Genomic DNA, 11,866 nt, shown 5'->3' on the forward strand with positions numbered 1-11,866 from the left:
GCAAATCTAATAATTTCAAAGAGACACACCTTTTCAAATGTATACATGTTTTTCCAAACGTGTAGTACAAATAGTACCGTGCAATTGGTTTTCCAGATGACCTCAAAAAACAGAATTTTTAAGTTTTTGTTCTGCAAACAAAATTTCATGATCAATTGGACATTCAATAGAAAATACGAATATCCACCAAGATCTTAATGTAAATACGCTGCATGAGGACATAATAGGGCTAAGCATCAGTTACTCAGTACGGTTAATGAACCATCCAAATTGACTAGCGAGGGACCTTCTTAGCCCGAGATATGCCAGAATACTAAAAAGAAAGGATTTTTCCGATATTACCAAATGATTAACAATATAATATATTTTGATATCCCCAATATATCAATGTCGGCTCTGGAACTCATCCTTTCAGATCGTCTACCCAACACCTATGTCAGGGCGGCTCGGAAACTTGTCCTTTCCGACCGAAAACAGCCTACTGGATTGTAATAACTTAAATATAGAGAATCGAAGGCGCGGCGTGGAAACTAGTGCTTTCCACCCGCCCAGGCAGTGCGGCTCTGGAACTCGTCCTTCCAGACCTCCTGCCCAGCACGATATCCAGCGATCCTGCTGCTCGCAACAACTGCAATAAATATATATGCAAAAAATACAAAATTTATAGGCATTGCTGCAGAGATTTTAAATTTAATGCTAGTTTGTAAGATCTGAAAACTTATTGTTAGGTTAGGTTAGGTAAGGTGGCAACCCCGTGTAACCGGAGCTCACTGAGACAATGTAAGAAAACTTATTGTTAGTTTCGAAAGCAAGATTCAATAAATAAATACATCGTCACTACACACGAATAAAGGCGCGCTAGTGTTTTGACGGCGAAAAAAGGCGTTTAAAAATATTTTGCGAAAAAAGATGCTTATAAAAAACTTTGGCAAAGTATGTTAAGAGTCTTTGACGCTGAAATTTTTGTATGCGTCTTTTTTCGCCGTTTGAGCTCGCGCCTTTATTCGTGTCTAGTGACGACATATTATACAAAAAAAAAATATTTCATACCCATATTGTTATTCTGCATTGCACTGAGTTTTTAAAATAATTTTTTCAATTAATCATATCTTTAAAACTTCAAAGTCCTTTGAAAAAAAATCCTGACGTCAGAGTGAAAAACTAAAAACGCCGTTTTACTATATTTAGCCCATTGATACGTGAGCATATCGATTCTTTCGTGTGTTTTGATACATTTTTTTGTCGCACGGTGTTATATTTGAAATAGTTGTGTTTTATTAAATTTGTTTTGATGTTCTGAAGGTAATTGCATACGCATTTCCAATATGGCGTGACGTGGCATTTGTATGACAAAATGTTAAAAAATGAAATGAAAAACGGCCTCAAGCTCAATAAAAATTGCTGAATAAAATGAAACAGTCAAAACTTGGAAAAAGGTTTTCTACTATTGTGTAAAAATTAAGTAGCCCTTCATTCAAACAAATTATTTGACGGTATCTATATATTTAAAGATATAATCAAACATATGACATAAGATAGAAGTTGGGTTTTGACAAAATTTGGGTTACAAAATTGCAGAACTCTGCGAATTGGGTAAGGCTATTTATATCAAATTTGTCGTAGTAACATTTGAAATACAGTAAAACCCACCCAAGAACCTCACAAAAAATATAAGCTTTTTGAGGTACTTAGACGGGTTGCGTACTTAGAAGAAAGTTCTTGGTAACATGTACCTAGTTTAAAACCAAGATCGTAGCATTATTTAAACACGTAAACACATAAACAAACACTTTATAAAAAAAAAAAGCTATAATGCAATGTTATGTAATTTTTACAAGAATTCAATTCTTTAAAGTCACTGATTATACATATTTATACATACATACAGTGTTGGACATATCTATCATTTCGGACCAAATTAAAAATGATGTTCACCACTTATGCTTATTTATTAATTTTTAAGATTTTTCAATTAAAACACAGTTCATTGCCTTACAAATACCATATAAACCTAAGCTTAAAATTTTTTAGAACACTGAAAAGAAATTCATCATATTTTCATCAAAATATCAAACTTTTTTTCTCAGAAGTGTTTATAGCTTATTCAATTTTAGTGTAATAATAGGTGCATTTTTTTTGTAGCTACTTAAGCAACCCTGCTGGTAGCTGGCAAGAAGCATGTCATTACTTTAACGGGATTTAGATACAAAAACCAATTTAAATAAGTAATTATGCGAAGTATTTGCGTAACTACCTTTCAGGTCGCGTATTTTTTAACCGACCTGGCTGACCTCGGATAAATTTCCGAGTTTTTGTTGTTGCTTTGCGTGTATTTCGGAATTTAAGCGAGTGTTCTTTTGTAGCTTGGTTGCAAAAGAATGTACCCAATGTGTAAGTTTCAAGTGGCTAAAAATTGCCGCTGACTTTTTAGATTTTAAAAGGGGAAAATTATTGGTAAAATGGTAAATCGGGTACGAAAAATTTTTGTACTTAGACGGGCTAGGTACTTAAGCGGGGGGTACTGTATTACAGGTTAATTTTCCAAGTTTTAAACGTTAAAACCTTTCCGAAGTATCTGACACGACGTTACTTGAAGTTACGTTAGTAAAAGTTCCATTGATACTATAGTCTTTGAAACTATAGACTACAGTCTTATTAAGTAAAAGGATAGACGGTGTGATTAAGTTTACGTATTGATGGTTCATGGCAAAAAGACATTCGGAGGTTTGCCTTTCCCTGCCGATAGGCGACTGCGATTCGAAAAAAAAAATTTCTTATTTAGATGTTGGTCGGACGTGCGCCGCGTATTTAATTTCGGCTTCTCCAGAACTTGGACTTCTTTACTTGTTTGACGGATAAATAAATAAAGAAAAAGTATATGTGTAATCAATGTTCTTCGCTTGGGGGCATAGATTTACGTTAGGTGACAGGTAACAAGATCAACGAAAATAAGGTCAATTGACACTATTTCGCATAATGGTGCGAAATAAATTCAATTGACATTATTACCTCTTCAAAGACGAAATCAAATCCATAGTAATATCAGAGAGTAATAAAAGGGAACAAGCAACAAAAAAAACTCAAACAACTTTGGAATTAAAATTTTCAATTTGTTTACTAATTAACGGTTTCTTCGTTTTAGAGTTTAAACAACTTCTCTGCAAGAAAGTTTGTTAAAAAAGTACATATAAAATGAACATATCCCTTTTTCTCTTACCTTAAACCGTTTAGTATGGGCAACAGTGATGTTTTGTAATTAAGGCAGATTCGAATATGCGTTGGCATATGTTTTGGCAATACATCCAAACACAAAGGCGTTTTATGCAAACAGTAAAACAATTCATTATTTTCTAGGTATTGAGAATAAAACTTAACTACTAAACTAAAAAATAAAAATCATTGAAATCGGCCCGGTATTTTTAAAGACTTTTCGGATTAGAAAAAATTGTCTTTCAATTTTATATAACACTGTCCGACATGACAATTAGCCATTTCTAATAGATTTTGGGTCGCTGAATTAATAAAAATGGAATCTAGACGGCTAAAAACGGTTAACTTTTTTTTCCAAAACGGCTAACAAATCGGCTATCGACTAACTCGAATTTTCTCCGGCTGTTTGCTATCGCAACCGGCTAAATCTAGATGGAAGACGGCTAAGCTGGAGACACTGAAGTCAATGTTGTAGCTGCGCGGGGAATTTTATCAATTTAAAAATGTGCACACTTTAAACAAATAAGAATTAAGGCTCGTCTAAAATGCAGCAGATATATACTCGCAGGTACACTCAAACATAAAATATTTTATTTATTTACTACTCCTTTTACTTATAAATGTTAATCGGCTTCCCGAAGTATTGCCAAGCCCTTGCACAGTTCTGGGATGGCAACGTTTTCCCATAAGAAAACCTGCTTTGCAAGGCTTTGATAATCTCCCTCTCGTATCTTAACGCGATTTGAAATAATCTCAAAATATATACACATTTATGTTAGGGTGATTCACCCGCCAAATACAAAAAAATGGGTTTTGTTTTTTCATCGGAGTTATGTGATCTGGACCGATTTGAAAATGCTTCAAAAATCGCGTTTTTTTGAGAATAAAATTATTATTTTTTAAATACTTTTCCCAAAAATTTACTTCAGATTACAGCAGAGTTTTACCTTAAAAGGTCTGCTGAAAAAATTTTAAACCGGAATCAAAAAAATTACCATTTTGCGGTGTTTTCAAATCGATACATACATATTTACTATATTTTATAATTCCATTGCAAAACCGGCATTTTTTTTTGTGAGGCTAACTAATGTATGTATTACTCTGTCAACGGAAGAGAAAGCAAAGCGATCGAATTGCAAAACTTTGTTAATATTCTCTATGCCTTTATTACTTCTACGACCACAAGAATCAAATTAAACATCCTTCACAGAAACTGAGAACGCCTACATACACACATCCAAGTACAGTAGAATCTCAATAAATCGTAAGCTTAATAAGTATGTAAAATAACTATAAGTCGTAATAAATTTCAGTCTCTACCAATAACTCGTACAAAATGTCTATGTCGATAACTTGTTGGGCGTTTAACCCAGTGATGCCAGACATTCTCTGCTAAATTACCCTCGAGAATCGGGAACAAATTTCTCAATTTCCCACATCTTAAAAATTTATCCCACAAAATTCCCAAAGAATTCAAAACATATATTTCAGTAGTAAAAAAATTAACATTTATATAGTTACCTCAACATACATATACGTATATACATATAATATTCTTTCGAAATTCAAAGGTCGGTAGATTACGCAATAAAGACCTAAAAGAATTTAAAAACATCCTACATTCATAAGTTAGCTTCAGTGTAAATTGAAACCCAAGATTTAAAAAAAAAGTTTCTATATTAAGGTAACGATATGTATGTAAGTATGTATATGTTTTTTATTCTTGAATACTTACTGGCAATTCTTAAAACTATCACTGTTACAAATTATTTGCATTGTCTAAGCGAAAATGGTTTTTGGTGATTTTAGAGTTGAAGCACTTGACTTTTTTTTATTCAAAAACAACCGTTATTTTGTATACATATGCATTTCATCAGATAATTTGTTCTGCTTTTTACATGAAACACCAGTTACAATTCAAAAAGATTCTTTCTTACTCAGCACTTGAATTGGTTAACGTGAGAAAAATTGCAAAAATAAGACACACATTTTTAATACATCATTTTACTCCACATCACATCTTCAGAACGATTAATTACGTAAGAGTGTCGAATATTCTTGAATTTTGGTCAATTATGTATCGTTAATTGTGTTAAATTAAAATACCTTTTTTATTTGAAATGCCCCTTTTTTCCTTTTTAATAATTTTTTTTGCAAAATATCCCTCCAATGGGGAAATTACTTCCAATCTGGCATCACTGGTTCATGTGTACGAGTTTTCCATAAAAATTCCTCTAACATAAGTCGAAAATGTCAGGATCTAATTCTCAGCTCATGAGCTAGCGGGTTTTACTGTATTTTATTTTTACCGAGTGCACCGTCTACGTAGGCTACTATGCTACATTACCTACTTTTTTATAGCAGAATATACTTATGTATGTATGTGTTTTGCTATTCGTAGAAGTTGATTGATTGAGTTGTTTTCCTCTACTATTTTTCTATAAATTTCTGTAGTGCTGGGCATAAATGTACTTCAACATCTGTTGCTTGCACAATTTATACAGTATTTTCAATCATTCTGCATACATACATGCTTACGTCGTAAATATTCGGTTGCAAATGTGAATAGGTTGGATATTCAGTTCTTTTGATGCTCAGCTTGGCAACTCTTTTTTACAACGTTTAGTCTGCTTGTCCTTTATGTATTGCAAAAAAATTTAGCTTTTAAGATATTTCTTTATACACCAAACGCGAAACAAATATGTATATGTACATATAATTAATTACTATGTGCTTCATTTTACTCTGAAAGAAATGTACTGTAATACTGCAAGTAATAAAATGGATTGATATAAACCTATGTATATCCTCCCACAAAGGATAATTAATGCAATGGCCGAGTAAGTGGGGCTAAAATGAGCAGTATGTTAATTATATCATCTACTTTTATATTTATTAGCGCCGTCTTCTAAAGAAAGTGCAAAGAAACTCTGAGTGGGTATTCAAGGGAACCAACATACAATTAAATTTAACTAACTCAAGCATAAAGGGGAATACTGAAACAACGATGTATATACCTTGCTAATTGCAATAACAACTTTTTCAATTAAAATTGCACGATTCGCATGATTAAAAAAAGAAAATATACTAATTTCTAATAAATGGTTACCAATTGTACAATTAATTTATGGGTATTCATCTAAACGCGTAAATGCCTCGTAGAAAAAGTTTACGAGGTTTACCTGGCCTTATTATATTTGTCATTAAGCAGAAATTGAAACTGAACCGGTATGAAAAATTTAGTTTTTATTAAATTTTTTATACATTTTTACATACAAAAGTGCCAGTTACTGTCGAAATTCGACTGGGTTCTTTCTTTTTTTTCCAAACATACTCCTAGCACGCCGAATAACGAACGCTACGCTCAGCTGTTAACTGGAAATAATTCATGCTTAGAACCATGATACAAAAAGTTTCAATAAACAAATTTTTACCGATAATAAAATTGTTTGAAGTTTCATAAATTGTGAGTATAATCAACACCCTAGCCACTTTGATAATATTAACACAATAAATTGGAGTATTTCCTTTCTCATCTTTATACCAATATAATAATATTTCAAATCAAAAATAATTATCAGTGATTGGTATTTTTTTACTACAAAATGGTAACTGTTAGATGAGACTTCATCGTAATTGTTCTTTTTATTATGTAATAAAAATCACCAGCGCATTATGTTGTTGTCTTTTTCATTTTCTTATTCTGAATGCAATCTTGCGATTTAAAAATCTAGTTCTAAAGAATGTTCATCCAAATAAAACCTTTTCATAATTTTTTGGCGGTCGCTGCTGTGTAGTGGCTAGCAGTGTGCACTACCCATTCGCAGGGCTGGGTTCAAGCGCGGTTCAACCCAACATCAAAAAATAAAAAGTTTTTTTTTAATATAGCGGTCGCCCCTCGGCAGGCAATGGCAAACCTTCAAGTGCATTTCTGCCATAAAAAATAGCTTCTCATAAAAAACAACCGCAGTTGGTAGTCGGCGTAAAACTGTAGGTCCCTTTGTGTGACAACATCAAGGCACACGCCACAAATCGGAGGAGAAGCTTGGCCAAACACTAACATATTTGTAAGCGCCAATCTATTATTATTATTATAATATTTCGGTACAAATTTACTTTTAAATTTCTTATCATATTTTGCGAAAAATGAGGCCTTGAGGTTAGCGTATCACCACTGGCTTCAACAAATTTTGAATTTAAAATTTCCAATATATGCAAAAAACTTGTTTTTGGCTTGTACAGACCGCCCTCCGGTAAACAATTAACATAAGTATAATTTTGATCACTTTCTTCATTCGTTCGGAGACCTAGTTTCGTCAGCTCCATTTTTGAAATTATGTAGCCAGCTCAGCTCTGTCCTACTAAGCTGAAATTTCAGCGTATTATTTTATATATATGTTACCGCCCAAACCCGATCTTAGGATAAACTAGTTTTGCCTAGCCTAAACTAGATCAGGCGCCATAGTATTTTTGCGTAGAACACCTTTGGCCGCGCTTCAAAAATATAACCCTCATCAGTCCAACTCCAGGTACGCAGTCCACTAAATTGTTGCGTCCAACTTGTTTCGGCGTGGTCGGATGTATCGGAGCTGGGAGGAACTAGTTTAGCTTAGGAAAAACTAGTTTGTCCTAAGATCGGGTTTGGCCGGTAACATATACATATGTATGTAGGGAAAACTTGAAAGTCAGAGGTGGAGGGCTCGAGCACCCCTCTGCACCTACCTGGCTACGCCTATGAATAGCTGTCGAATATCTTAGCCAAACTCAAATGGAATTTTAAAATCCATAGCTAGTTAAAAATATAACTGATTACGACTTCGTCCTTTATACCTTTATATATGTACTAGGAATGTTTCGAATGTCATGTTTTTCACATTCGCGAATGTGAATGCCAATCCCAATTTTTGGAATGTGAATGTGCGAATGTTAGGAATAACATTAAAAAAGATATGATCAACTTAAGTCATCGTTTTTATTACTTATCAATTTTGTACGAACGAGTGCTTAACCTATACAGTGTTTTAATCTAGCAGACAAAGTTCAAAAGGGGCATATTATATTTAAAAAAAAAATATAATAATAATTTTGCTGCCTTTTCTCCCATGAGGCGATTTCTTAGAGGCTCGTATATAAGGCCACCTGCACTGAACAATTGCTCACTTGTAATGCTGTCGCTGGGGCGCTCAAATATTTGCGGGTCAGATCCGTCAATTTGTCGTATTTAAGTTTAGTTTTCCATCAATCGAGAGGATTTTAACCGAGATAAGTTCGTTTTTCCTTAAGGTTCGCCTTCAATTGACCTTTTATTTCACATTTTTAATGTCTCCATGTTCTACATCCGAGCCTTCGCTTTCGCTGGAGGAATCTAAAATTATTTCTAGGTTGCTTATAAGACTTTTAGCAGTATACTTGTTGAAGGTCCACCAATTTTGTTTGATATACTACATAACCGTTTAGCGCCTAAAGCTAAAAGCCGGTTATTGTCCGCACCCTGGTTATACAGACTTGGAGCCATTTCAACAATATTAGAGTGGACTCTCTGGCCATGTACACTTCGCAAAACATTCGTATCGTTTGATGCGAATGCAAATGTGTAAAATGATGCGAATCATTCGCATAACGAATACGAATGCAATTATTCGCAACATCCCTGATATGTATGTACATATATAGGTATGTATACTAGTCAAAAGAACAGTCGGACATAGTGATTGACTCGGTTTTTCCAATTTCCAAACCGGTCTGCACCAGTTTTTGGATATCTGTAGGCGGCTTTTTTTTAAATCCTCATTTTCGAATATCGAACCAACCGGATTTTTTATCGATAAAACCGGTTTTTTTATTTCATACATTTCTTGACCTCTCAATAAATACTTTAAGTTTTTCGGAATTTTCAAGGCTGTTTCCAGTTTAAGGGAAACCCCGAAATTGTTTAGAGAATCATTTCGTATTATACATAGCTACCGAAAGTCTTTCTAAATTTGCGAAAATTCGCAAACAATAGCTAATATTAAAAAAGGTAATTACCCCAGGTACACCCCAGAAATATGAATGCTACTTTACATAAAGAGCAGTACAGTAATCAACGAAGAATTACAATTAACAAAGCAATTACAATGAAACAAAAAAGTTTGTACCCTGGACTTTTAACAAGATTCCGTCTTATTCCAGTGTGCTTTGCATCATTTGGGGGTCGATGCGCGGGCTCTTGCAATTAAAATAAACGAGAAATATTTTACAGGCTTTTTGTTGACCTCGTGATACAATTTATTTTCACTATTTATTACCAATGGATTTAAGAAAAATTAACTTTTTTCGACCCGCCCTAATGTACATATTTATTTCTTTTATCCTTGCCCTTTGCGATTATATTGCATCCACGACCCTTAGAGTCTCCAAACCTTCGTTGGCTGTAAAACAGCTTTGAATAATGCCAACATCAGCTTGACAGTATATTTGAACATTGCTTACACTGCTATATTTAACCGACTTCAAAAGAAGGAGAAGGTTCCCAATTTGTCGGAATATTTTTAACCGATTTGGATAATTGTTTTTCTAAAAAGGAGGCATCTCCAACGTGGTCCCATACTAATTTGGTTTAGATCCGATTATTGGATCATGAAGAAATTGACTTGTTATTTAACATGTAATTTTTAAGCAAAAAACAAAATCGACTTCAATTCTCATATACAAATTATAGGTACCTTTCTTCATGATCCAATGATCAGTTTTAAATTAGTACCGGACCACCTGTGAGATACCGTCTTTCCTTAAAAAAAAGAATTATAGACATCGGTTAAGGTAGTTCAAAGTTGTCGGTTAAGGTAGTTCAAAGTTATGCGGTAACATACGTAAAAAAAATATTCCGACGAATTGATAACCTTCTCCTCTTTTTGAAGTCGGTTAGTAATTTTTCAAAACGCTATTTTCAAATATGAGCTTTTATTTTTAACATTGAAATGTTGTGAAAAATTTTAAATTGGCTGTAATCACTTATTGAAAAGAAAATGGCAAAATCAAATGTGTATATTTGGAATTTGGAAAAATCCATAAAATCCTCTCCGTGGTTATAAGTTTTGAAATGATTTAGCGTTATTGCATTTATGTACATTAATTACCTTAAAAAACTATGCACAAGCCTTTCACCTTACACACGCCTTTAAATGATTAATATAGTTGATTTTCTTGACCTCAATCTCAATAATCAAAAAAGGCATTTTCTGTTTTTTTTCAACACTTACCCAATATCACAAGTCCATTGCCAATCAAACCAGCCAGACCAATTAATCCGAAAAAGACCGGAACCACCGTAGACACAACACTCTCCAATGGATCAAACTCGAAATCTAACAAATTATCATGTAGTTGTGTGAAATTGCTGCTGGCTTCATCCATCAAAGGATATTCCGTGTAAGTAGAGCGGCTGCCCAAAAATTCAACGCCATCGCTCAGCGTAAAGTTGCCACATTCCACAGCAGCCGCGGTACTTACATTGTTGCTACTGTCGCTCTTGACAGTCTTGAATTCGTGTGTACAGGCAGTCTGCGTGGGTTTTACGAAAAGTGGCATTGATAAAGCGAGCAAAAGTGGTGACAACCGCCCAAGCTGCGTTACGTGGCTGTGATAACGTTGTTTGTACAGTTTGCTGTGTGTTTGTTTAGGTGAAAGGTTTGGAGGACTTTGCACGTTGCGCTCCTTCGTAGCTTCTTCGCTGCATAACTGTTGATTAATACCAGTCATCTGTACACATGTTGATCCAGTAGCCATTTTGTGAGATGCCTGCTATTTAATTTACACTTTTATTTTGTTGTGCTCATTTTTCATAATACCCTTCCTTGCTACTATTCTCCATCTCAGAGTAATATCCTTTTGTCCGGCGTCAATGTGGGTGCTAACTTCGCGTACGGGTCACAAAAGGATAGATTTTTCTATAAGAAAAAGGAAACCGGAAATTAAATTTTATTTGACATTTAATACATATTTATATGTATGTTTGTACTATATATATGCACGAATGTAGGCGATAAAAGAAATTCGAAGGGTAAAACGCACGCGCATGTCCATCATTATAAGTGACTTCAAAATTTAATGCAGCTGTAGTTATTGGACAAATAGAAGTCCATCGTTCTTAAATTAATATTCTACGTTGCATACAAATATTTATGTATTTTATATTTAGTTACTCCCCGGTTATATAACCACAAAGATAAAGATAGAATAGAATTCTTATATGGAAGTCCTGCTTATAAGTTTTAAATTAATTTTACCAAATCGGTGATGATCTATATTTTCGTGGTATTACAGACTTCCGATTTTTTCTGGTAAGTGCCCTTTTCAACCTGAAAATTACCCTCGCACTTCAATTCGTACTAGACTTCTCAATTGAGTGAAATGTGAATTAGCAAGTCGAGGATGCTCTATCTTTTGGTCGTATTACCGACTTCGATCGGAATGGACTTCCGGTTAAAAAATTTACTTCTGGACGGTTTAACTTACTTCCAGTCGAAAACGGAAGTCGTTAACGCCACCACAAGATAGAGCATCCCGCTTTTGGGGGGTCATATTTTTGTGTGTTTTCAATCAAAAACATTTTCCTCCATATATCCATATTTGAAAATTTTGAAATAATAACAATTATAAATTTGATAGAATATTT

General features: G+C 34.0%; 1 protein-coding gene across 1 annotated transcript in view; it reads right to left on the reverse strand.

The window, feature by feature from the left end:
• Window positions 1–11,138, reverse strand: part of LOC118734707 (allatostatin-A receptor-like) — a gene marked incomplete at its 5' end in the record, with an annotated part of 36,749 nt that extends 25,611 nt beyond the window's left edge. The window contains 1 exon segment of the mRNA XM_036464414.1: window positions 10,452–11,138. Coding sequence (XP_036320307.1) covers window positions 10,452–10,977 — 526 coding nt within the window.
• Window positions 11,139–11,866: the final 728 nt, after the last annotated feature.

The sequence above is a fragment of the Rhagoletis pomonella genome, unplaced genomic scaffold (genome assembly GCF_013731165.1).
Source record: "Rhagoletis pomonella isolate Grant_MI unplaced genomic scaffold, Rhpom_1.0 Rhpom_scaffold_00002, whole genome shotgun sequence".
Lineage (NCBI taxonomy): Eukaryota > Metazoa > Arthropoda > Insecta > Diptera > Tephritidae > Rhagoletis > Rhagoletis pomonella.